The sequence below is a fragment of the Canis lupus genome, chromosome 16 (assembly GCF_011100685.1).
Source record: "Canis lupus familiaris isolate Mischka breed German Shepherd chromosome 16, alternate assembly UU_Cfam_GSD_1.0, whole genome shotgun sequence".
Classification (NCBI taxonomy): domain Eukaryota; kingdom Metazoa; phylum Chordata; class Mammalia; order Carnivora; family Canidae; genus Canis; species Canis lupus.
The window spans coordinates 27,308,734-27,335,955 of record NC_049237.1 but is presented as its reverse complement, the minus strand read 5'-3'; the positions used below and the strand labels follow the sequence as shown (position 1 = coordinate 27,335,955).

General features: G+C 43.5%; 1 protein-coding gene across 6 annotated transcripts in view; it reads left to right on the top strand.

Moving 5' to 3' along the window:
* PLEKHA2 (pleckstrin homology domain containing A2) overlaps positions 1–27,165 on the top strand; it is a 76,056-nt gene extending 48,891 nt beyond the window's left edge. For 4 of the 6 annotated variants that reach the window (XM_038560030.1, XM_038560028.1, XM_038560029.1 and 1 more), the window contains 8 exons: positions 567–664; positions 7,406–7,546; positions 8,131–8,277; positions 8,634–8,702; positions 9,105–9,175; positions 12,966–13,029; positions 22,779–22,856; positions 23,297–27,165. In XM_038560030.1, the coding sequence (XP_038415958.1) occupies positions 567–664; positions 7,406–7,546; positions 8,131–8,277; positions 8,634–8,702; positions 9,105–9,175; positions 12,966–13,029; positions 22,779–22,856; positions 23,297–23,659 (1,031 nt within the window). In that variant the 3' untranslated portion in view covers positions 23,660–27,165. The remainder of the gene's footprint in view (positions 1–566; positions 665–7,405; positions 7,547–8,130; positions 8,278–8,633; positions 8,703–9,104; positions 9,176–12,965; positions 13,030–22,778; positions 22,857–23,296) is intronic. The other 2 variants (XM_038560033.1, XM_038560032.1) reach the window with 2 other exon arrangements.
* Positions 27,166–27,222: the final 57 nt, after the last annotated feature.

Here is a 27,222-nt window from a genome sequence, read left to right as displayed (position 1 = left end):
AGATAAATAATGAACCCAGAAGTAAAATTATTGACCTCATGGAGTGCTCAGAGGAAAGAACAGGTTGAGAATGAGGTCAGGGTCACAGGTTTGATCTCAGGCAAGCTTTGTTCCATTTCCCGACCACAGACAAGACTCCTAAACCCAGGCCAGCTGTGTTAGTGGAAATGAGGAGTACTAGGTCCAAAATTATGTACAGATCACCATGACTATATATAAATCTGTTAGTGCCTCTAAAAGGCAGTTCAGGCTTGTGTCTTGTTGATGGTGGGCCAGAAGCCTCATCACTGTACAACAGCACACGAAGGGGGTGGTTAAAACATGAACAACAACAGGTGTTGTTCTTCTGGCTAATGGAATACTTTATACTTTTAGAGAGAGAGAGAGAGAGCAACTGTAGCCTGCTGCTTCCCATGCAGCTGACCTGGCACCATGGCAGATACCTTCATCTGCTTTGTGGATGCCTCCACCTTCCTCCTTTAAGCATCTAAGTCTTGTGGAGTCTTTCTGTCTTACATGTGTTCTGACCTGGGCTTTTCTCTTTTCCTCTCCTGTGACTATTGCAGTCATCAATGCCCTCTCTCAGAGGTATTTTCTTCAAGCTAATGACCAGAAGGATCTGAAGGACTGGGTCGAAGCCCTGAACCAAGCCAGCAAAATCACCGTACGTATGATTCCTCCTTCTTTCTGGAGGGAGTCAGGGTCTACTTTCAACATGTGGCCTGTTTTGGGGCGGTGGGTATGGGGGTGGGGAAGCTCAGATGACAGCAGGGACTTTCCCAGGAGCCTGTGGAGATCCAGTTCCCCGCTACCTCTTCTTACACCTTGGCTGACTAACCACAAGTTGAACTGAGAGTTTGAGTTTGAATCAAGTTCAAGGGGAAGTTTATGGAGCGTCCTCTTTGTGCTTCCTGGGAGGGCTCCTGGGTAGTGGTGTTTTGGGTAATTCTGGCATGCTGATTCAGAATGTGGTAGGATTGGAAAATGGATTGCTGACCATGAGAAGCAGAGTAAAGGGAAAAGCACATGAAGAGGGAAGTCAGAAGTTTTTACTGGCTTGGGAGCAGGGTGGTGGTGGGGTAGTGTTCTTCCTTTAAGAGGTTGCTTTGGGGGAGGGGGTCATTGGTCCAGGCCAATCACAATCCTGTCCTGAGAAAGTCTTCCATTTGGAAGCATCACTGAGCTAGTTCACTGTTCTATCAAAACTCTCATTTTCGTTGACTTGGCTGATGAACTTCTTGCTTCTTCCTTAGAAATACAGAAAAGGGAGAAGAGTAGGAAAGGGGAGAGGGCAAACTTAATGTTTTGGGGAAAAAACTACACCTTTCATCAATAATAGGCAAACTGGTGGCATGTAAACCATGGTTTGTATGCTGAGAAGATTGATATTCTTTGTTTACTTATTTTTATTATTTTATTATTTAAGTTTAATTTTAATTCCAGTTAGCATACAGTGTTATATTAGTTTCAACTCTACAATACAGTAATTCAACACTCATATACATCACACCGTGCTTATCCTGACAAGTACACTCCTTAATCCCCATCACCTGTTTCACCCATCCCCTGGCCTCCCCTCTGGCAACCATCACTTTGTTCTCTGTAGTCAAGAGTCTGTTTCTTGATTTGTCTCTCATTTTTTCCCCCTTTGCTTGTTTGTTTTGTTTCTTAAATGCCATACATGAGTGAAATCATATGGTATTTGTCTTTTCTCTGACTTATTTCCCTTAACATAATACTTTCTAGCTCCATCCATGTCATTGCAAATGGCAAGATTCCATTCTTCTTTTCCTAATTTTATTTTTAAAGATTTTTATTTATTTGAGAGAGAGCACAAGTGGGGGAAGGACAGAAGGAGAGGGAGAAGTAGACTCCCTGCTGAGCAGGCAGTATGACAGGCTCGATCCCAGGACCTGGAGATATGATCTGGGCAGACTTCTCACTGACCAAGCACCCAGGTGCCCCAAGATTTCATTCTTTTCTATGGCTGAGTAATATCACCATATATTTATATATGCATGTACATGCCACTTCTTTATCCATTCATCAGGACACTTGTGCAGTTGCTGGATCGTAGGGTAGATCTATTTTTAACTATTTTTAACTTCTTGAGGACCTTGTTTTCCACAGTGGCTGGACCAGTTTGTATTCACACTAACAGTGCAAGAGGGTTCCCCTTTTTCCACATCCTCACCAAAACTTGTTGATGCCTGTGTTGTTGATTTTAGCCATTCTAACAGGTGTGAGGTGATATCTCATTGTAGTTTTGATTTGCATTTCCCTGATGATAAGTGATGATGAGCATCTTTTCATGTGTCTGTTGGCCATCTGGATGTCTTCTTTAGAGAAAAATCTGTTCATGTCTTCTGCCCATTTTGTAATTGGAAGATTGATTTTCTGTATCAGTCAGAAATGCTTACGTTCTAGTTACTTCCAATAGTAACCATTGGGGCAGATGATGCTTCCAAATACCTCAGAGTTTCTGTGTGTAGATTAATAGAAGAAATCTGTACACCTCCAGCACTTGCAATGCCAGATCCAAGCAGAGTACAGTTCAGTCATTGAAGTGGTCTGGCTTGTGAGCTTGTTATTTTGTTTGACAAACCTTGGTAAACCCATGAAAAGAGAGAGGATGGAGGGGAGGGAGGGGGATTGTAGCTAACTCATGTTCTTGTACACACAGCTCTAGAGAGCTGGGCTTAATACAGGTTTTCTTCATTCACAGTGGTGTCTTCACCCTTCTGTGTCTTATTACACAGTTTTGGAGTTTCTTTCAATGTCTTATACTTTATTCTCTTTCAGCCTTGTCTCCTGGCTTTCTTCTTCTGTTCCTGTCTGGTACACTGGGCTCGCCATCCTGCAAGGTGGCGGGGGCCTTTCTTTTGTGCCTCATAGGGTTGATCTAGGCGGTGGCCTCTTTTCTGGCCTCATGGAGCAGAAGTTACAAGCCACAGGAGTGGGAAGGAACATGGTGGTGCCCAGAGGCTGGGGAGTCCAGAGGCTTGCTGGGAGATCAAAGCCTGCTGCAGGTCTCCATTGTGTCCAGGATCCCCCTTACTCTCCTTGGCTTGGTTCACACATTCTCTTGCTAAACGTCTCATGGGATAGAAGGAAGAGGAGGGGCACTTTATCTCCTAATCTGTCTGTACCCTGTAAGGGTTTACTCCTTTCTCCATTGCCATATCATATTGTATCTTGTGTTCTTTCTCAGGGAGGCTGGGAAGAGGGAGGATGTGGGGCTGGGCACCACCACATCAGTGGCATGCATACTCATTTTAAGGCGCATTACATACAAAGTGAAGTATCAGGCACTGGGGGGAATACAGAGATAAAAGAAGGAACAGGTCATGTATTGAGCCAAGCTTTCACATATACCATATTATTCACCCCTCTCATATCACTCTTGTAAGATAAGTAGTTTTACCACCATTTTTTTTTTTAGATTAAAAAAATGGAAATCAGAGTCTTGCCCAAAGTCTAGAGGTGAGTAAATGGTAGAGCTGAGATTCAAACCCAGGACACAATGACTTTTAAGACCTAAAAGAATTTATGAAAATATTTAAAAAGAACAACAGTTGTAAATTATGTTAGATTATACACCACTTTTACATATATGGTTTTATTTTAATTTCATATAAGAGCCTTAGGTAGAGAGGGCAAGCATTATTATTCTCATTTACAAATGAGGCAATGGGAATGCCTAGAGATTACAGTGACTTCCCCTAGGTCAAGGAGGCAGGACGGATCCACTTTTTTTGCCCACAGATCACTGTTCATTTTGTGCCAAGGCCAGTAGGTCCTTGTCATTGAAGAAATGATTGACATATGGTATTTAAGGAATTGGATTCTCACTTGAGTATTAGTATTCCTATTTTAGTTTTGGGAGATGACTGTAGCAAATGGGAGGCTTCTATCCCTAGGGGAGAATCCTTCCTGTCCTTTTCCAGCTTCTGGTGGCTCTGGGCAGTCCTTGGTGTGTCCTGGCTTGTAGCTGCATTACTCCTATCTCTGCCTACATCATTGTATGGCCTGTGGGTCCCTTTGTTCTCTCTTCTTCTGATAAGGACATCAGTCATTGGACTTCGGGCGGCCCACTCTAAACCAGTATGACTTGATCTTAATTTAACTACATCTGCCAAAACCCTATTTCTAAATAAGGTCCATTCTGAGTTTATGCATAGATGATTTTAGTGGGACATTATTTCCCAAAACAGCTGAAAATTGAGCAGTAAAAGTAAAGCACAGTCTCCCTACCCCCTTTGATTATTCCTCATTGCAGTCTAGCCATGCCTGATGGGAAGTAAGATGAGTCCCTATAATTTTCTTTCTTTCTTTTCTTTTTTACTTAAGTAATCTCTACACCCAACATGGGGCTCGAACTTACAACCCTGAGATGAAGAGTCACATGCTCCACCAATGGAGCCAGCCAGGTGCCTTGTGTCTCTGTAATTTTCATTTCATATTGCAAAGGAGAGTCATAAGGCTCTCCCTCATCAGAGGATACTCCACAGATGGATGGAAGAGGCACACTTTGAATTTAGGCCTCTAGGGATATGGACAAACCAAAAGAATGACCTTGTTTCCAAGTTCTGGGGCAGAGTTATTGTTGAGTTTGTCCTCCATAGGCTGATTCAGTCTCAGGAAACTTTGGAGAGATTCTGGGCAGACAGTCAAGAGTAGCCCACAATATAAGGGCTGACAAGATTCTGAGAGGCAACACAATAGCTAAGCTAATATAAATCCTTTTCTGGCCACTGGAACTCTAAAAGGCTACTTTACTCCTTCTTTGGTAGAATTCCTTTAGGTCATTTGGTGGGAAGTTTCTGTTGTTTCACGGTGATGATATCACTAAACATCCCAACAATAATCAGCATCCTTAAAGGAATCCTCTCACACAATAGCAAAGTTCAGGGAAAGAAAGGGTGGCATAGGTAGGTAGTAGGACATTGAGCAATGGAGAGTCAGGCAGTCCTAGGGGAAACTTACTTCATTTTAATGAGCTTTCATTTATCTCATCTATAAAATGGAGATGATAATGCCTACTTCATAAGATTGCTTGAGATAGAAATCATGCAGCAGAGTTTGGCACACTGCCTGGCATTGAATGGGGCCCACAGAAGTGGGAACTGCTGTTCAGACAGGAGGGAAGGAGAAGGTGGATTTCTGGCTCCATCTGGAGAGCTGGTGGGCGGAGGTCACCCTTGTCTATGTAAATGGAATATACAGGCCAGGAAGAAGAAGAGTTCTCTTCTTCTTTCTGGGGCTCCAGTGTCATCATGGTGCTCTTACTTCTTTGTACAGACATTGAATGGAGCGGTCCTCGGTCTCATCCTTGGCAAAGTTCTCCCAAGGCCCTGAGCCATGAGCTCTTGAAAGGTCTGGATTCTTGGGTCCTTTTGATTCCTGAGGCTGTAGAAGCAGTGAAGATATTAGTGTTACTCATGGAGTCTACAGATCCACACAGGTGCTGAGCTCTTGTGAAGGACAGGCTCCATAATGCTGTGGACATTGCCTCAGTGGGCAGTTTGGGTCTAGTCTCTGTCCAGTTTATTAACCATGGCTTTGCGTGATTGACTTGACTGGCCTTGGCTTCTTCTATTTTCTTGCAAAATGAAAGATTTCATGGGAATTGCCAGTAAAGTCAGTAAGGAGAAAGGAAAGTGACATAAATGAGGATAAACAGCATCTGACTCGTGGTCTCGGTATTGGGGAGCAGAGGAGGGACAGTGGCAAACCAAAGAATGTTCTCCATCTCTAAAGAGAATCGCCACTTGGCTGGAAGTCTGGATTTTTAGATGAAATATCCCAAATTTTAAATGTAGGTTGAAAAACACACTGCATAGGACCAACAAACCACAGTTTGGCCAGAATCTGTCTTCAGGCCACCAGTTTTCAGTCTGTGGGCTATGGTGTCAAGGAGCCATAAAAATTCTTTGATTATGTGATTGCCTGTGGTGCCCCAATTCTGCCACAGAGAGGAATAGAGATAACTTTTCGTAAAGGGCTGTTTGTAAATGTTAGTGCCATTTGTGAAATGTTAATTAAAATATTTGGTAGGGGCACCTGGGTGGCTCAGTTGGTTAAGTGTCTGCCTTCGGCTTAGGTCATGACCCCTGGGGTCCTGGGATTGAGGTCAAGTCTGAGCTCCTTGCTCAGTAGGGAGTCTGCTTCTCCCTTATTGTCTTTCTCCATGGCATGTGCTTCTGCTCACTCTCTCAAATAAATAAGATCTTTAAAAATAAATAAATAAAATATTTTGTAATGCTTTTGACCCTTGAACAAATGGGTTTGAACTACATGGGTCTACTTATATGCAGATTTTTAACAGGAATGAAAATGCATTTTCTATTCCTTATGATTTTCTTAATAACATTTCTTTTCTCTAGCTTATTTTATTTTCAGAATACAGTGTATAATATGAAGAACGAACATGTATTAATAATACATATAATCCATAGAACACAAAATATGTGTTAGTTGATGATTTAGGTAATCAGTAAGACTTCTGGTCAACAATAGGATGTTAGTAGTTAAATTTAGGGGGCGTTGAAGGTTATACATGGAGTTTTGACTGTGTAGGTGTCAGTGTCCTTATCCCCTGCATTGTTCAATGTACTTTTATATTTTTGTATTTCTGAAGTTTTTTAAATATATATACTTGGTCATTTAATAAGTATAATGACTCTATGAAACGAATATTATTACCCTTTTCATTTTCTACATGGGACAGTTTTGGGCAAGAGAGAGGTTCAACGATTTGCTGAAAGTTGCTGAGTGAGTTAGTGACAGTCAGGAGTTGGTTTCCCCAGGTCCTTGGGCTCTGAAACTCAGGCTCCCTTAATTCTGTACCGTATCCCACATGTATGTTACCTGTTCGTCGGCCTCCCGTGCTTTCTCCTCCTTACATCCTTTTTTCCTGTTTATCTCCAGGCTGCTGTGCCAGCATCTCCTTCTCAGGAGACCTCTGCTAACCACTGCATTTCAGAGTAGTTCCCCTGTTGCTCTTGATCTCAGCGCCTGTTTATTTTCTTTACAGTACTCATCGTGATTTGTAATTATTCTGATGCTTATTTGGCTCTGCATTTATTGGTCAGTCTCTGCTATTAGAATGTCCGTGCTGAGAGGGCAGGACATGCCTGTTTGCTGTTTTATCTTGGGTCTGCAATCAGGGTAGGGCTGGCTCATAGCAGGTGCTCAGTACTTGTGCATATGTGTGTGTGTGTGTGTGTGTGTGTGTGTGTGTGTGTATAGAGAGGTCTGCTGGCAGAGTTCCTCCTATTCAGGTTTGGGTTGATGAAGGGGCTGGGAAAGAGAGGAGGTCTTACTATAATTTGGTACAGTAGGTTTTCTTGCCCCTTCTCCAATGTTCTTTTGTCTCCTTTTCCTAAGCTGTCTTTCTTCCCAGGTACCCAAAGTTGGGAGCCTGCCCCTGACTACCGAAGTTATAAAAAGCCTAGCAGCTCCTCCAGCCCTAGAGAAGAAGCCACAGGTGGCCTACAAGACAGAGATCATCGGAGGGGTGGTGGTACACACGCCCATCAACCAGGTGCTGGGGCCTGGGACTGCCTGGGGGTGGGGTGTATGGGAGCATCTATGCCAGTGATATGCATAGAAGAGGGTAGCACAGAGGATAGATAGTTGACGGTGGGGGAGTCAGTGCAGATGGAGTAGTGAAGAAAATCCAGGACAGGGGTGGGCATGAATAAGGGCAGTGCAGAAATCAGGGCCACTGCATCTTGGGGCTGTGTGGACAGTATGTCCTACACCCTGCATGGGAGACCAGCACTTGTAAGTCACATGGGAAATGGGGCTGGGGCAGGCAGATGAGCCTGGAAAGAAGCCTACTGTCCCTCCTTCCATTAGGGTGTTTGTCTTCTCACCTGGTTTGTATTCTCTGTCCTTACCTTTCTCCTGGGTCTGCCCCACGTTCCCGAGCCTTGTTCTGTGAGATCACCAGTATGGTGCCTGACAGAAGCAAAGTGAATGTTTGCTTTCTTGTTTATTTCTTTGTTAACTGCCACCCTGGGTAAAGAGGCAAGAGAGGATTCGCCAGGGGGGGGCTTCGTGAAGCACACGTTTGCTGCCTGAGGAACAAGGGGAGGTGCTAATCCTGTTGCTGTTTCCTTGTAGAATGGTGGGGATGGGCAGGAAGGGAGTGAGCCTGGGTCCCATGCCATCCTTCGAAGGTCTCAGAGTTACATCCCCACGACGGGCAGCCGTGTTCCTTCCGGGCCCCCCCTCATTAAGAGTGGCTACTGTGTGAAGCAAGGGAATGTGGTGAGTGTTGGTGCTGGGGCTCAAGTGGGTCTTGGTGAGGCCTGGGAGCAGTGGGTGTGGGCAGGGCACGGGGGAGAGCTGGTTGGACGGAGGAGCTGCCTTCCTTGGCACTAACTACCTCCCAACCCGGTGGGAGGTTTGCAACTTAACATTCACCCCTGCATGTTGGAGGCATTGCCCCTGATAGAAGTCTTTGTAGGCTCCCCCCACACCCCCACCGCTGCCAGCCCTACCTCAGCCCCAAGTCTGAGTGTGGGAGCCCAGCTTCCTTCTGGCCAGGTACCCAGAAGCATAGAACTAGAATACCCTCTGGAATGCTGGGGCCTCTTCTTAATGTCCTGTTCTTTTTATTTCAGCGGAAGAGCTGGAAGCGTCGCTTCTTTGCACTTGATGACTTCACTATCTGCTACTTCAAGTGTGAGCAGGTTTGTAGTCGTTCTGGAGCCCTTCTGATAGGTCATGGAAGCAAGAGGCATGTGGATAACACCCACACGTGCATGCCTGATTACAGATGCAGACACATGCACAGGCTTAAGAGGTGCCCCTGTCTTCTGTCTATCCACCTGTGTGTGTTTCCTTACACTGATAGAACAGCATGGCCTTAATTTCCTCCTTCCCTCTAAACAGCAAGCTGCTCTGTAGTCAGGGCCACAGAGCATCTTCTTAGAATTTTTTCCTCTCTTGATAGTTATTTTGAGACCTTGCCTGTTTGCACCTGGTTTTAGCCAACCATCTCTGACCAGAAAGGTACATTGGTCAACTGGTCTGGGCTCTGGCATTACGTGGATAGCCTCACTTATCTATCTTTACTTATTTTTTTCTGCCAGGACCGAGAACCACTGCGCACTATATTTCTCAAGGATGTTCTCAAGACTCATGAGTGTCTGGTCAAATCTGGGTAATCATCTGTGCTTATTCTTTTCTGATCAGAAACCCTATTTGCCTGCTTAAATCTTTATTTACTATCCGTCTGAGGCTCTATTCAGGAATCTTTCTCCATGCACAGGACAGGGGTGGATATCTTACCACATCCAAATTGATGCAGCTAAGGGATCATACAGTGCAAGCCTATCTTTTCCCACTACCTTACTCTGGCTCCCGAGGTGGGCTGAGCCTATAAAATAATTTTCTGGTGGAGAGAAAGAATATAGGAACAAAGAAGAAAGTGGTGTTGGGATGTGTTAGAGTTAGATGCTTATTGCTTAGGAGATGGAGGGCTCAGAGCGGGGACTGTGCCCTTAAGGTCAGTCTTATCAGCACTTCTGGTTAGATCACTGATTATGCTATTACCTCTTCCCTGAACTTCTTATGCCTTCTTCTCCTTTTGACAAAGTCCCTGACATCCCCTTAACTCAAGGGTAGTTCATAGCACCTCTCTGTGCCTCCCTTTGGACGTTACTGCTTCTCACTAAGAAATGGTTTACCTCCCAATGCAATGGTGCATGGGATGAGTCTGGGATCTGGGCACCTAGGGAAGGGCTCTCCCATAATCCAGTACAGATATAGATGCTCTTAGGGCTAAACTTGAGAAACCCAAGGGTATCTGGGCATCTAGAAATCCTCCTTTTGCCCCTTAATCTGCAGTCTTTAGAGACTGTGTCTCCATCCCATGGGCTGTGCAGTGCAGAGCCAGCATTATCAGGGACTGATGGTCCCTATTGGCTGCAGGCAGACTGTTCTCACATGAAGACATGGGACAAGTCTCGCATGCTGACAAATGCCACATGACCCAAGGAAACAGGGACTGAACTAGGCTGTCCTGACTCTTGCAGATGACAGTTGCAGAGTAGACATTAGGGAAGTTCCCAGTCATGATTTGTAATCCATGCAAGTCGCCATAGATGGAAGTTCCAGAAACGTGGTTTCAGGGGTTGATGGTGAGCAGAGGAAAGATTGGACATGACTCATTGCCAGAGACAGTTCCTGACTCCCCTGACTCCAGAGGGCCTGTGCAGACAGGTAGGTGTACGACCACCTGGGCACGCCAGGCAGCTTAGGGAGCACAGGTGACATTCAGCCCCAGGAGTGCTATGCACCTCTCCTAAGTCCCTTACTGCCAGAGTCAGGCTGACTTCTTAGTGAAGGAATTAAGGCTGCTGAAGATGATCAAGGGAGGAAGTCCCCATAGCTCTGTAGGTTCTAGGCCTATGAGACCGTGCAGCTTCCCTATACCCAGTCAGTAAGCTTTAGGACATCTGTGGACTCAACAAACATTTGTTAATTTAAGTTTAATTGAACTGAACTGAATTGAATTGAAAGGCAACATGTAGCCTGAGAAGTAGATGTGACAAGGCTGGGGATTTCCTCCTTGCTTTGCTTTTACCTCTTCAGTAGTTGATGACATGAGTGAACTGTGGGTGTGTGTGAGTAATTTAAAAAACCAACACATTTTAGCCAGAGAGAAGAGCCATCTCTCCTCGGAAAGTAGTAACGGTCAGTGAAATATGTTTCAAGTGGCCACTATGTAATATGCATTGTAGCAGACGCTTTATATATGTTATGCACTGATCTTGGGGGTGGCCAGCCTGATAAGGGAGGTCTTCTCATCCCTACTTTACAGTTGGGGTACACAGGCTCACAAAGACTTGAAAATATTCCTAAGATACCTTTTTTTCCAAGTGGAGTCTAAATGACCCCAGGTCTTTCTGACCTCCATCCTGCTGTCCCTTCTTGCGTGGGTCTTTAGTCTCATACTCCTCCATTGCCCAGTGCCCTGTCGCGCTGGCCCCATGCTGGCCATGTCCTAATTCATGAAACCAACTAATTCATGAAACCAACTCTGCCTGTGATCAATCCTTTTTTGGAATTATTCTCACTCTTGGTGGACAACACCAGTCTAACATCTAATTGTATAGTTTTGCTTTATTTTTGGTTCTTTCATTGGGAAAGCATTAGACCTGGATACACACAGCGGGCACTTAACACTGCAAATAATTTTGGCAGGTTTGAGGTGTGTCTGTGAGCGCTAGCTCCTTCTCACCTTCTTCCCTGCAGAAGTCAGGATTCTTCTTCCCAAACTCATCCCCGATTTGAAGCATCTTAAAGTAGTCTATTCTCTCCTTCTGTTTCTCCTTAGCTCCCTGTCTCACCCCAGTGCAGGGTGGCACAGAGAGGGAATTTCTTTTTCTTTTTTTTTTTTTTTTTTTAAGTTTTAAAGATTTTATTTATTTGAGAGAGAGAGCATGCAAAAGCATGAATGGAGGAGGAGGGGCAAAGGGAGAGGGAGAAACAGACTCCCTGGTGAGCAGGGGGCCCAATGTAGGGCTCAATCTCAGGACCCTGAGATCATGACCTGAACCAAAGGCAGATGCTTAACACTGAGCCACCCAGGCACCCCCATAGAGCAGGAATTTAATGAAACTGATGGTATAGGGAGGAAGGCTTTGGAAATGGGAGTTGGTTCTCTTAGGAGAGGCAAGTGGTGGTGGAGTGATTAAAAGCATAGACTCTGGAGTCAGAACTGGGTTCAAATCCTTGCTCTGCTGTTTACTAACTTTGGCACCATGGATAAGTCACCTAACCTCTCTGAGCCTGGGTTTCCTCGTCCACAAGGTGGGGAGAATCTTAAGTTCTTTATTGGATTATGGTGAAGATTGATTGGAATAGCACACACAGAAGCACTCAAAGAACAGATTGGTGGTTGCTGGGAGTGGGTAAAGGGTATCAAAAGGTATAAACTTCCGTTTATAAAATAAATAAGACCTAGGGATGTAATGTACAGTATGGTAGCTATAATTAATAATGCTATATTGCATATTTGAAAGTTGCCAAGAGAGTAGACCTTGAAAGTTCTCATCACAAGAAAAAAAGAACTTGTAACTATGTGGTGACAGATGTCAACTAGCCCTCTTGTGGTGTCAATTTACAATATATACAAATACTGGATTATTATGTTGCATACCTAGAGCTAATAAAATGTTATATGATAAATCTTTCTATATGTATTTATATATTTATATATAAATAATATTTTACATGGCAATAAATATGTAAAATAATTGATGGATTATATTTACATATTTATAAAACCAATAAAATGTTTATCTGCTTGATCCTGAAAAAACCACTTAAAGCAGTGCTTTGCACAAAGAACTATACATCTTAGCCACTAACCCCCCCCCCCCGGGGGGGGCACCTGGTGTCTTAGTAGATTAGGCATCTGAGTCTTGGTTTCAACTGGGATCATGATCTCAGGGTTGTGAGATGGAGCCCGGTTTGGAGCCTTGCATCAGGCTCTGAGTGCAGCAAACAGTCTGCCTGAGATTCTCTCCCTCTCCCTTTCTCTCTGCTCCTCCCTTACCGTCTGTCTGTTTGTCTGTCTCTCTCAAATAAATGTCTTTAAAAATAATATAAAAATACTCCCCCCAAACACACAACTGTAGGTGTTATGGGATGTGGTAGATATTAGGCAGGAAGTTTTAGAGGGAAGAAAAGGAGCTTTATCTTGTTAGAACTGGTGGTAGGGTGTATGTGTGTGGTTTCCATGCAGATGGTGAAGCCTCCTGAAAGCCTGTAGGAAGTGAAGCTAGAGGAGACCCCCTCATGTTTTCTTGAGGCAGAGACTGGAGGAGGAATGACCTGGGAGCCCCCTTCCATGCTAGAGGACACTGGAGCCTTGACTTAGGATGAATCAGGTCCTAAACGTGTGTGTGCAGGCATGCCTGGTAACTTTCTTTCTCTTTGTCTAGTGATCTCTTAATGAGGGACAACCTGTTTGAAATCATCACAAGCTCCAGGACCTTCTACATACAGGTAAAAAGGTCACTCTGAGAAGAGTCTGGTGTTCTGTCTCTGTGAATGGTGTGGTAATGGGTCTCACCCTTACCTCTGCTTTCTCTTTTATTTTGTTTGAAGTTTCTAGGTGGTAAATTTAGCCCCTGGTAGTCAGTCTGAGTCCCATTTTATTCTAAACAGGATGTTTGCCAGAAGCTTTCCAACCATAAAATAATAAGAGCAGGTTGAGCCTCTGAACTGGGGAATGTGAGTTTGTACCAGCTGCTCTCAGCTGCTGGGCGCCAACTAAGCAGAGAAAAGGAGAACTAGCCAGTGGTTTCACTTCTCCTTTGGAGGGTATTTATAAGCCCCGCCTGTGTAGACATCACTGTGTGTGGAAGGACAAAAGCACAGAGGGCCCTGTGCAGGCACCAGGTGCAAAGCCCAGCTGCACAGAGAAAGTCATTGTTTGGGCTCTGACAGTTCAGCTACCAGAAGCTTCTCCCTCCACCCACAGCTTTGGAGTCCTCCCAGCTCTTTCTCAAATCATAGGAGGGAGAAAGGCAGATACCCGAGCAGGGCCCAGGCTTTCAGTGCCAAGTCCATATCCGAGCTGGCCTAGCAGTACACAGAGCATGCCTTGATCCACACAGCATTGTGATGATGCTGCATCTCTGGCATACAGACTGCCATGTGATGCGATGCTTTAGATGTGGGACTCCTCAGCCAAGGCTTTTCAGGGTTTCCAGTGCTCTTTCTTTGTTCCAAGTGTCAGTCCCCCTGAGTACTGTCCTATCCACAGAGCTATCCCTCCCTGGTTTCTTGGGCAGCAGCTCCATAGTCTTGAGCTGTCTGAGCTGGTCCTCCTACCTCGAGCTGAGCTGACATGCTAGCAGTCTTTACCTGTGGGCTCCATTCATTCACTGAAGCATGTGTCTTTAGGGAAGAGATAGCATGAGGGAGCTGTGGATCACATTACTGGGGTTGTTAGAGCTGGTTCCATTGTAATTCAAGGACAAAGTTGAAACAGTAGGTTCAAAAGAGTTTCCAGTTCTTGCGTTTAACAGGGATCTCTAGAGTATCCTTAGAATGCCAGGCATCTTGCCTCATACTGGGGACACAGTGTTAAATTGAACAGATCTGAACCAGAGGGAGAGAGAGAGTCAAGTAAACAGGCAATTAAAACTGTGATGGGCTTGGGAAGGGAGTGTTGGGTAGATGAACACAGGGGAGTTTTTAGGGCAGTGAAACTATTCTATATGGTTACTGTAGTTGTAGATGCATGAAATAGAATGTTATAGCACAGGGAAGAGTAAAGAGTAAAAAACTTTATGTGAATTTAAAAAAATCACTCAGGAGGTCCGGTAACTCCAGCATGGTATGCAGACTGTGATGGAAGAACCTAAATGCATTACAAGGATGGAACAGCCTCACTGAAGGCATGGGGCAATAAAAACCAAAAAAAAAAAAAAAAAACAAAAAACAAAAAACCCCAAACTCCCAAAACCAAAAATAACAGTGTGGTAAGTGCTACCAGTATAGTGAGTAGCAGTTGTCATGGGAACTCATGAAAAGGGCACCTTCCCCTGTTTCAGAGAGTCAGGGATGGTTTCCTGAAGGAAGACACATTTAACCTGAGTCAGTTGGGGGAAAAGTGGCCCATGCAGAGGGAACAACACGTGAAACAGCCTGGAGATAAAAGGAGCACAGAGCAGATGGCAGGCTGGAAAGCCCATCCAGAGGGCCTATGCCTTATAGCCCTTGTTAAAGAGCTGACATTTTATCCTGAAGGTTAGGGTCCCTTGAGGTTGAACCAGGGGAGTGGCCCAGTCAGATTTGCCTTCTAAAAATACTACCTGGGCAAATGATCAAGCTTTGTTTTCCTCATGCATAAAGTGGGGATGATCTCTCTCAAGCTGACTGCATTACTGGTACGCTGGCTGTGAGTTTCCAGGCCCAGCACAGTATACACAGGATGAAGCAGGGTAAGACAGGAGGGAGGGGGGGAGAGCAGATTGGGGGCCACTGTAGTAATTCAGGTCAGGGATGAAGGAAGCTTGAACTAGGATGGATGGTGAAAAGTGGACAATTGAAAAGCTATTGAAGAGTATTTCTTGGGACTTGGTTGTGGATTAGATGTGGGTTGAGGGGATTTAGGGGAGGCAAAGCTGCTGCTGGGTATTTGGCCTGGGCCTCAGGGTGCCTGGTGGCAGCAATCACTCAGACCAGAGAATAGGAAGAAGAACCAGTGAGCATAAAGACCACCTTGGTTTTGGGGATTCTGGGTTGATAGTGTCTATGGGACATTCGAGTTGACATGAAGGTCCTTAGAGAGACAGTGCCTGACACACGGGCGGTACTAAATATTTGTCATGTAAACAGTTATGCTGGGTAAGAGCTTTGGACTAGAGAGAGTGATTTGGGAAACATGAACCCCAACAAAAATGATACTCAAAACACTTTTGCACAAAACGTGTGCACATTGACTAGAAGATTCTCATCACATCTGTCCTCCTTTGCCTCTTGCTTCCACATTTCTGGGATAAAAGAACAGTAGCATCTCCCTGAAATAGACAAATGAGCGAACAGACAAGTCCGTTGATGGCACCTAACTCAAAGAGAATGGAAAATCGAGAAGGATGTAGAGTAAAAATCATTGAGAATACATATTAATTTATTTTCAGATAGCAACTAAAAACTCATTTATATTAGCACAAGCATAATATTTATGAAAAACAGGTCTATTTCTAAAATAAAGCAACAAAAGTAGCATTGGGTTTTTTTGTTTTGTTTTTGTAAATCTCTTTAATGGCTTGCTTAATAGAGGGTAGCAGGATTCTCATATCTGTTTCTGCATTCTATCTGTGGCCATATGTTGTTTTGGTTGAAGAATATGAAGAAAATCTGGCCTCATACAGATATGTATTTGGAAAAAAGGAATATTTTAATACCTTTTTCAGATAATTGTGGATATTTTTCTTTGATTCTATATCAAAACTTGACAACGGTAGTTTCTTAATGTTTAGGTGCAGTGTGGAATTGGAAGCCAACATAACTTTCATACTCCTACATTAAAATCCACTGGTCAATTTTACCCTTTAAATGGATCTTTTTTACCAATGCATGATTTTGTAATTGCATGCAATGGTCATTAAGAAAATAGTGGTCGCACTGAGGTATGCAGATCTTTCAAATGTTTACATATTTTATTCTATAATATCAAAAAATCACATTTGTTAATATCACCGCAAGGATCATCATCAACAGAGTCTTAAGTACAGAAAGCTGTCTGGCTTATGGAGGAGGGTGCAACCTTTTAAAATTCTAATTTTGTTTGAAAGCTCAAAATTTATCATTTGCCAAAAAAAAAAAAAAAAAACTTTCATGATTTTGCTTGACTAAATGGACTCCTTTCATCCATTTTTGAGAAAGGTCCACCATATCCCTAAGCCTGAGTAAGTTTGACAGTTTGTCAGTCACTTGTTCCAGGTAAAAATGGTGTTTTATGCAAAAGGTAAAAGCGTATAATGATTTATTCCTACTGTTTGGTGCCAGCAGCTTTTGCCACCATGCCTAAGTGGCATTCAGACCTACTTCCTAGTATGTTCAGTGAACTGCCTGAAAGCCACGTGTGCTCGTTATCCAGTGAAGCTAGAGCAGAGAGCAGGGCAGCTGTAGGCAGAGCACACAGACTCCTGGACAAGGCACAGAGGCCTGGGCAACAGAACAAGGCAGGCTTCCAACTGTTGAGGTGTTGGTCATTGATCTGTCACATGTGCCTTCTGTGTCACATGTAATTTGCAGCCTAGGATGTTACTGTGTTACTGTTTATTGGATACTCAGATGGGACAGGCACAGTGCTAAGTAGTTTACAGGCAGAGTATAACTTAATTTCTTAGCAATCTCTGAGGCCATCTCCATTTTACAGATGAGCAAACAGAGTGTCTGAAGTCAAATTATTTATTCGAGATCATAAACCTGAAGAATTGTGGAACTTATTAGGAGACACGTAGTCAGGTGCTAGAGCAGGACCTACTCACTTGTGTTGTTTAAAAACAACCTGGATGGGATGCCTGGGTGGCTCAGTGGTTGAGTGCCTGCCTTTGGCCCAGGGTATGATCCTGGAGTCCTGGGATCGAGTACCACATTGGGCTCCTTGCATGGTGCCTGCTTCTCAACCTCTGCCTGTGTCTCTGCCTCTCTCTGTGTGTCTTTCATGAATAAATAAATAAAATCTTAAAAAAAAAATAAAAGCAACCTGGTACAGAGCCCAAGATGTAGAGGGTGTGGCCACAGACAACTGGGAGAGACCAGCTTGTGGAGACTGGCTGTGATGGCAGGTGGATCATGGTGACCAAGATCCAGGATCTGGGAATAGTGGGGTATCTAATCTTGGGGTGTCAGCAAGCTTATCAGCAGGTAGACTGTTGTCAGTCTTGGACAAGGATCAAAATGAGATTTCAATCCTTGGAATACAAGGCATGCAGTGTTCACCATTTCCCCATTTCTCAGTCATAGAAGGTCAAGGGTATTAGGTTGGAGGATTTAGTTATTCCAGATGAGAAATGTAGTGCAGCCTGGTTTGAGTAACTTGGCATAAGCCCAGCTGTCAGAATTAGGAAGCTATGTCAGGTTAAGAGTGGTAATATGAGGGCTCAAATGTCAATTTCAATTGCAGAGTGTTGGGCTAGAACTCTTTGGATACTTACTGTTTTTATTTATTTATTTATTTATTTATTTATTTATTTATTTATTTATTTATTTATTTCTTACTTACTTACTTACTGTTTTAATTTAGACTACAGGGTGAATGACATCATTTAGAACTGTGTAGTACCCAGCCTCGACAATCAAATGTGGCTGGGCTGTGTCTAAAGACAGGACTGATTCCTGAGGAGAGAACAGGGATTTTTAGCTGTTGGGAAGGGGGGCAGTGCTGAGGTTGGGAATAGAATGGAGATGGAGAATCCTACAAATGTTGGATAGCTGGAGTGGAAACCACCACGGTAGGTCCTGGAGGCTTGTTACTGATGACCCCTGGAATTCATTGCTTCAAACTGTTGCATCCGTCATGGTACTGGGTTCATAGTAGGTGCTGGGTAAAAAAAGCTCCTTGGACTACAATAAACCTCAGGCTGCAGTGATTCCTCTTCATATGCTTTGTTCCTCTCACCTCAGAAACTGTTCTCAAGGACAGAAACCCTACTTTTTCTGTCCAGCCAGTGCCAGAAACAAATGCACACACTTAGGTATGCAGGAAGAGGTGAAGGTCTGGGTGTGGCACTTCCCTTTTTTTTCTCCTGAGTCTTAAGCATCTTTTAGGCTTTTTGTAATTCACCCTGGGGTGCATGGACTTATTTTTTTTTCTTAAACCTCTGGTTCACCTTTGAGCAGTTGCTTTAAGATATTTTGGGGGGTTTTGATGAAAGCTAAGCATAGGCTTTCCGTTAAAGATAGACATACACATATGCCGTATGTTTGCATACAGTTTTTGAGGTTTCACTGAATTTTTGTTGCCAGTGAATCCCAGGTCTGAAACTACTAATAGAAATTATAATTGTGGGATCCCTGGGTGGCGCAGCGGTTTGGCGCCTGCCTTTGGCCCAGGGCGTGATTCTGGAGACCCGGGATCGAATCCCACGTCGGGCTCCCGGTGCATGGAGCCTGCTTCTCCCTCTGCCTATGTCTCTGCCTCTCTCTCTCTGTGTGTGACTATCATAAATAAATAAAAAAATTAAAAAAAAAGAAATTATAATTGTGATCTCAATAAAGTGAGAGTCTGTATGTTTTCATTCTTGTCACAATATCTGCTTTTCTATTTGGGTAATATTTTCATTTTATTATTTTTTAAGTAGCCTCCACACCCAGGGTGGAGCCCAAAGTGGGGCTTGAACTCATGGCCGTGAGTTGAGACCTGAGCTGAGGTTAAGAGTTGGATGCTTAGCCAATTGAGCCACCCAGGCACCCGCTGAATAATATTTTTAAATAACATTTGTTAAACATTAAAATAATGCTTACTAATGTTTATTATTACTATCTTCATGTCTAGGTTAACTCCATAGGTTATCTAACAGAAAATGTCCTTAAGTAGGATTAGAGAATGGGGGAAAAATATAATTAGCAAACATTTTCCAACTCTTAATTACTAAATGTTTTGAGAAAGAGATTTAATTATTTTGCCTATCATATTAGCAAAGACCTAAAAAAATTCTAATACTTAATTCTAGCAAGTGTGTGCACAAAAAAAATAATACAGTGGTGGCAAGTGAAATCTATATTGTTGGCTAGAAATCTGGGCAGATGTAACAAGAGCCTTAAAAGACTGCATACTCTTTAGAAACATTCCCAGGAGCTGAAGAATCTTAAGAATGAGAAAAGCTTTTTGCACACATGTGTGAACAGCAGCATTGCTTATATTAGAGGGGAACTGGAAACTATTTAAGTGTGTTTTAGATGATTTTGTGTCTGACTCCCCAGATGTTAAGTTAGGTAGTCCTTCGTTTTCTCTTAGTGGCTCCTTGCTAGATGGAGGCTGGGGTGAAGACCATTAGGCTCATGGTGTTTTAGGTTCCTGGAGAAACATACAAGTGTGTCAGTGGGTCGCATAGGACAGTCAGATAGGTGGCCTGTAGCTTGTGGAGCAACATTTGGAATGGGGGTTCTGTGTTGTGCCCAGGGGGTGGGGTGGGGGTAGAAGTAGCTTAATAGCCCTGGAAACTGTAATCATACGGATCGTGCAATCTGTTTCACAAAAATGCTGGACCCCCTGTATGATGTGGGAGATGTTTGTCTCTCCCTCAGATCCCATCTCCATCTCTCCCAGTCTTCTGACATTTCCCCTTACCAAATCCTCTGTCTCCCTTGAAGGAAAATATCTGAGAAATGCTCTTCTAACTGGTGGACAATTTAATTACCTCCATCTCATTCAACTCAAAGTAGCCGAATAGGTTATCTTACTTGATCTTGACAATTTAATCCTTAGGTAGGAATTATTTGCAGTTTGAGTATGAGGAAACTGAAAAAAAAAAAAAAATCTCAAGGAGAGGCCAGTTAACATATATATAGCTTTGGAATTTAAGACTTCCTTCATGTCCCTTGTGTAATGATAATGAACAACAATAACTAACATTTTAGAAGCCCTTTCTGTGTGTTGGGCACTGTTCATACTGCTTTACCTACATGAGTTCATTTTCTTGAAATGAAAAAAATGTGCACATTTTTTTTGTGCACACACTTGCCTTTTCTCAGTCTACTTGTGGACCAGGATAGCCCTGAGATTAGTAAAATACCTTCTGGAAGAATTTTGGACACCTGGTCCTGTTTCTCTTTTTGGACTAAGGTTGCTTTTGTCTTTTTCTTGGAAAACCAACCATCCAGTTGTCACCCAACTGGGAAATGCCCAGGGGAGAGAGAATCAGGTAAATTTACAGTTCTAGCATGTGAGAGAGGAGGTGTTCATAGTGGGCATTTGTTGCTACACCTGCTAAACCCACTGTGCAAGGATGTGAAACTCTTTCTTTCTTTCTTTCTTTCTTTCTTTCTTTCTTCTAGAGGGGACTGGAGATTGGTATGGGCTAGGGCATGAAGGCGACGCCCCCGGAGGGAGGGCAGGGGAGGGAGGGGCGGATGTCAGCAATCACCAACCTGCCCTGATGCGTAAATCGGTGGAGCGATCCATAAACTACCGCTTCCTCGCGACCACGTGAGTGATGCCATTTGGGACGGAGCAGGCAGGGCCCACGGCGTCCAAGCAAACCGAAGTTTGCATATCGATGATTTCCCGCCTTACTCCGATGCAGGACCCGCTGTAATGATCGTGCGTATGATCACCCATTGATAAAACTCACTATCTCATCTCGTGACAGAACCCCCCGACACGACCAAAAGAGCATGTACAAGCAAACTCCTTATAACTAAGTCAAGCTAAGTCTGCATAGCTCATTGGTAAAGACATAGAATGACCGATTAGACGAAGAGATATCGGCAGAAGCTACCGTACTGCATTTAGGAACGAGAATCAGCACAGGCCATTATAGATCCAGAAGAAGAAGAGAAGAGAAGAGAGAGAGAAGAGAAGAGAAGAGAAGAGAAGAGAGAAGAGAGAGAAGAGAAGAAGAGGAAGAGAAGAGAAGGAAGAGAAGAGAAGAGAAGAGAGAAGAAGAGAAGATGAAGAGAAGAGAGAAGAGAAGGGAAGGGAAGGGAAGGGGGAAGGGATAGGAAGGGAAGGGAAGGGAAGGAAGGGAAGGGAAGGAAGGGAAGGGAAGGGAAGGAAGGGGAAGGAAGGAAGAAGGAAGGAAGGAAGGAGGAGGAAGGAATAAGCAAGAAAGAAAGACACAAGAAAGCAAGGGACCTGAATTTTGGATGTGACTGTTAACTTCAGGTCCTTTGACATTTCCTTTACTTCCTTTCCTTTACTTCCTTTCCTTTCCTTTCCTTTCCTTTCCTTTCCTTTCCTTCTTTTCTTTTTTCTTTTCTTTTCTTTTTAGATTCCATTTACTTATCAGTGAGAGCGATCGAGCATGAGATAGCATGACGGGGGAGAGGTAGAGGCAGAGAGAGAAGCAGACTCCCCGTTGAGGAGGGAGCCCAACCCCAGGACCCTGGGACCATGACCTGATAAATTAAAGGCAGACGCTCAACCACTCAGCTATCTAGGTGCCCCTAAAACCGTTTATTTTCTGAGTGTCTTCTGCACACACCTAACCAGTAAGGGTTTGTTTGGGGTGACAGAAAGGGGTCATATTTTAACCTGATACAATGCAATGTGAAAGAAGAATTTGGAGGATGGAGAAAGGGACCTATGTGGACTGTTTTGTGGGCTGGAGTGTGGCGTTCACATATACCTTACCTAGGCACACAAATGCACACTTGTGATGTGGGTGGTACTGTTAGGGGAAGGCACAGAGGGGGTGGAGAGAGATTAACAAATGGAAAGCTCTGGAGGTCAGGGATTTGGTCTTGGTCTCATCTCTGTGCTTGGCACCTGATGCCACGTGTTAGACTGAGGAGGGCCACAGCAAACATTTGCTAGGTCTAGTTGACCCCCTGTAAGGCTGGAAGGCACAAAGAATACCCAAGGCTCCACCTGCCGCTGCTCGCCCATTTGATTTTCCTTCATTTCTTCACGGAGCTGCTGCTGCCCTCTTCTGGGGTTGGTGGGTATTTCTGGGGGATATGCTTTTTAATGGTTCAGCAGGATAATTAATTATCTGTAGATAAGCTTGGTGCTGGATATCTACTAAACTCCAGGCCTGGATGGAGTCCTGACAGACCCAGGTCACTTGTGCTTCTAGGGGAGCCCTGTTCCTGGAGATAACATGTACCTTGGAGGATTTGTAGAGGATTTGGCTTTAGCGGGACTGGAGTTGAAAATGGGAGTATTCTGTTTGAATAGCTGTGGTAGAAAGATGTCTGCACGGGGAGTCAGGAGAACTGAAATCTAGACCAACTATAAATTTTGAACTTTGGCTTTCTGGGCCTCCTTTCCCTTCTCTGTAAAACAGGATCCTAGGCCAGGCCAGTTGTGTTCCAGAGAGGGTGAGGGGCTTCAGCAGGTACGCCTCTGCCTCACTGCAGAGCAACTCCACTTTGAGCGGTTTTGTTTATGTGGTGTCAGATAAGAGTTTGCAGGAAACAAATGTCCTCAAATGTCTGAGAGCCCCTGGACTGGATGACCTCTGGGATCCATCCAGCTCTAATGGTGTGATGTTTTTAGAATTGAATCACAGACTTGAGAGCTGAAATCATAGTGCGTAAGATTTCTCCTAAGTGCTGTGGGTGTTTTGCAGGCGGACAGTCCAGAAGACATGCACAGCTGGATTAAGGAGATCGGGGCAGCTGTCCAGGCCCTCAAGTGCCACCCCAGAGTAAGTCACTTCCTTTCTGGTCATAGTCACTGTCAACTTAGAGATGAATTCTCTTTGAGTGGGCAGGTTTTATTTGGTGATGTAGGCAAGCAGTCTGGCCCTCGATGCAGCTGAAGCTGTCCTGTTTGTTTTCTCTTTCTACTAATTTAGGTACAAAGCTTTACTTTTTGTTTTGTTTTGGTTTTGGTTGTTGGAAAGAGGTGACGGGTAGGGTTGGGTAAAGAAACAGAGTCTGCAATGTAGTCTACACATCTCCCTGCCAGGCAGACCTTGACACATCTGGAGTGAGTCATGTTGGTCATACTTGATTTCTGTGGACAGGTGTCTCCGGACCTATGAGGTGGTGATCCTGGGTGGGTGTTCTTCCTGGGGCTTTGGGATAAACATGGTCAGGAAAGCCCTTATTTTCCTTTGGTTTTTTCTTCCCTGTTATTTTGTAGGATATGTCCTTTTCCAGATCCATCTCTTTGACTCGCTCTGGAAGCTCCAGCCACTCCGGGGGGCCCAACTCTTTCCTGTGCAGGGGGCGGCCACCTGTGGAAGAGAAAAAAGCTCTCTGCAAAGCCCCCTCGGTGGCTTCGTCCTGGCAACCCTGGACACCTGTTCCCCAGGCCGGGGACAAGCTGCTTCCCGCTGAAGAGACTCCTGGGGACTCTTTGCTCATGTCTCGCCTTGGGGAGAGCAGTACTTCTGGGGTGTTGCCCAGCTCCCGGATAAGGCACAGGTCGGAGCCCCAACACCCCAAGGAGAAACCATTTCTGTTCAGCCTTGATGATGAGAGCATACGGACTTCTGATGTGTGAAAGAGCACAGTGTCCTGGGAGGGGGGGAGGACTCAAGAAAAGGAGGCCATGACTCAGTTTCTCTACCTTTTGGAGGACAGTCAGAGACCCTTTGGCACTCATATTCCTGTGGATGCTCTGTGGGGGGGTGGGGGCCATCCAGCAGGCCTTTCATTTTTGTTTTAAATACCAATACAGTGTATTTAACTTGGGAAGTCACTAGGTTAGACCTGTAGGCATGCACAATGGAGAGCAGGTTGCCACCAATTGGACTACTCTGAGGTCTTCCTGGTGAGAGGAGGTTGGGAGTGCAATTTCATCCCTAACCAAGTTTTATTTCCTTGTCTTAGTTTTAGTTTCTTGCTTTAGTTTCCAGGCCAAGCACAGAATCTTGGGCTAGTTATCTGGTTTATCCAATTCCTATTTATTGGCCAAGGTCTGACTATGAAGTCGGAAGGTAGTAAGTAACCCCAGCTGAAAGCAGAAGATCCAGGCTCTAGCTTGCCTGGGATACCTTCTGAGGGGAGGTGTTAAAATCTGGGGGCTGATGGGTAGCTCTCAGAATGTCTACTAGGATAGATCCTCCCAGGGGACCTCCACAGGGGAAGAAATAGGGATCTCATGTAAGGTATGAGGAAAGATTCAACCTCAGCATATCAGCCACTTTTGGGAATTAATTCTGTTACTGTCTATGACCCTAAATAATGTTAACGTGATAGACCTGCCCACAGAGTTTGTGTGTCAGACCCTGAGGATGGGTTTATCAGTGTTATAAGTTACAATTGTAGACAACAGAGCAGACATTTCCATTGGTATGGCATTATTTGGAAGTTTGCAGAGTTGTTAAGTGTATGATAATATCCAGCGTGATAGATCAGATCTCTGTTTCAGAATGTTAGAGTTGCATTAGAGCAGGTGCTGGGAAAAGACGGACTATAGTTCATCCAGATAAACTTTTCTGATCCATGCTTTCCAGACAGAAGAAACGGTCTGTTTTAGCACAGAGTTCTTGAATCCTTACTTCATAGCTTTCTTCAGTGGGCTGATATTAGTCTAATTTTAAGTGCTGTATATTATATACCCTGGCAGATTTGCTTTCTTTCTACTCTTTTTTATTGCCCTTTGAATGAAGCCTTGTGTACTTGCATGATCAAACCTTGTAATCTGATAAGGTTCCATGTACTTAACAGTGAAGAGATGCAAGGATAATCTTGAGAGATATTTATATTTTTAATAAAATAAAAACTATGCACAGAAACATTAATTTAGAGGTTCTGCATTGCCAACTAGAGATTTCCCAGGTAGAAAAGCATCGATTGCATTTCCTGCCCAGATTTTTGGGTATACCTTCTTTCATTTGACAAGAAGATACTATTTCCAGGGTCCCTGGGAGAATTTGTCCAACTTACATAGTGACCTGCTAACCTATCAGGTTCCCTACAGGGAGAGAAAAACTAACTCATTTCTGTCTATGCCATTTATCAGCTAGATCAGTTAATTACCTTTAAATTAAAAACTAATGACTATAGGAAGATACCGAGAGAAACATTTTTACCTAAGTAAATCCCTTCCCCTTCCTTATGTCCAGATCTAATGTCATCAGAAAGCCTTAGGGGCTTGAGGGTAATCTGTGTTCCATTCAGGCACTGTAGTTCCCTTGAAGCCCATGTCATGTTGAGAACTTTTCTTGAGTGCACTGCATTGGAGCTATTATTCATTATTATTCATAATTTAATTATTTGGCCTAGTGGTCCTGTTATAAAAAAGACATCTAGTACTGGATTTCTCTCTCTCTATCCTCTTTTTTTCAGATTCTTGTATACTTTTGTCCTCAGAAATCTATGGTTTAGGAGATAGTTATTTATGAGTGACCAAGGTTACAGCTTCAAGTAACCTGATACGTAGTCATTTCAGATTCTTAAGTCTCCTTGTCTCTGGTTTCATCCTCAGATTTTCCTCAAGAAAATTCTTCGGCTAGGTCAAAGAAAATACACAATAATTGATGTTGCACTAACAAAAATAAGTTAGGAACTTTTGAGATCCCTTTAAACATTCCCTAACTCATAAAGCTATCATCGTTTGGTGTTTAAACTGTGAAAATGTACCCATTTCTCTTTTGTTCAGTAAAATCTCTGCTAGAATACTATTGCTAAATTAATTGGCTATTATAATAAAGCTGATATGTTTCTTATTTCAGTAGGGCCTATTTTAAAAATGTGTTAAATTAAACATACTTATAAATCTAGATTATACTCTTATGATAGAGGGAAACAAAGACTCTTAATTGGCAAATACTTGGGGAACATTGTTAACGTAGTTCCAACACCAGATAAATATAATTATCTTCAGTGAAGTCTATAAGCATTCTCATTCCCAAACCTTATTTCAGAATTCCTTTTGTGCCCATATTTCTTACCTTCTGGCCACTTTCACATCAAAACTTTTTAATGTCACTACACAACGTGAGTCAAAGATAGTGCATATATAGTCAAAGCATTTGGCTTTAAATGTGTATGGAACCAGATGGAAAAAAATAGAGCAGGGATGCAGTATAGGTTAGTAGTTAAGTGTGTAGGCTCTGGAATAAATCTGAGTTAAAAAAAAAAAAAAAGAACCAAAAAAGGTACTACATTTTCTTTGTGTAATAAAAACCGCTGAGTTGTGCTGTTTTCATAAGACTTTTGAAGTGGTCTTGACCCAGTTTGTGTAACAGTATTACAGGTGGTCTTCCTATAATTGAACTATTTACCATCCCTGTTCTTGAGAGCTTAAGGATTTGCTTACTCAAGGTCACTTGGTGGTTGGTAAACATTGACCTTTTGCTTCCTGTGAGACATCATAAACCTACTAAGATGTAGAGTAGGTGCTGGCCAAAATAGTGGAGGTTATACATTTATTTCTGAGTAGAATGCTACGCTCACTCACATGAGAAAGGGCAGAGGTAAGGTCTAGCTTTGTAGTCACTTGAAGCAAAAAGGGTTTTTTTTTTTTTTTTTTTTTCTTCCTGAATATAACTGCTCTGCTACGGGCTAAAAGAACCTAACTTGCAGGTTCAGTAGTTGAGCGATGGAATTTGATGTTTGCTTTCACTGTTGACCAGTAACACCATTTTGGAAATTGAGCTTCCCAAATGAGCTTTAGTTTATAAACTCTGAACATGTCAAAAATGTTTAGTAAATCTTTTCTACCAACATCACTTTTTTTTCTTACTCCTTTTTTCTCAATGCTGTCGCCTGCAACAGTCATACAGTCACTCATGCTAAGTAGAATTTGAATAAAGCTAACATTAGCATAAATATACTGTTTGACCTCTTCCCCTACTGCTTATTGAAGCTGTGGCATGATTCGGTGTTTTGAACCAGTATGTTTCAGCTGTGAAATGCACTCGCTGTAAGCCCTGAGCTGAGTGCATGGAAACTGTTACGCTTCTCATTTTATGTGATCTCCTAATTGGTATGTAGCAAAAATAGTTTTCTAAAACTGTTTTGTTGCTTGTTTTTGTAATAAAACCATGTGAAATACTGAAATATGGTGTGTGTTTTCCTAACGCTGACCTTCTGTTGGTGAGTGGGTGATCTCTCTTG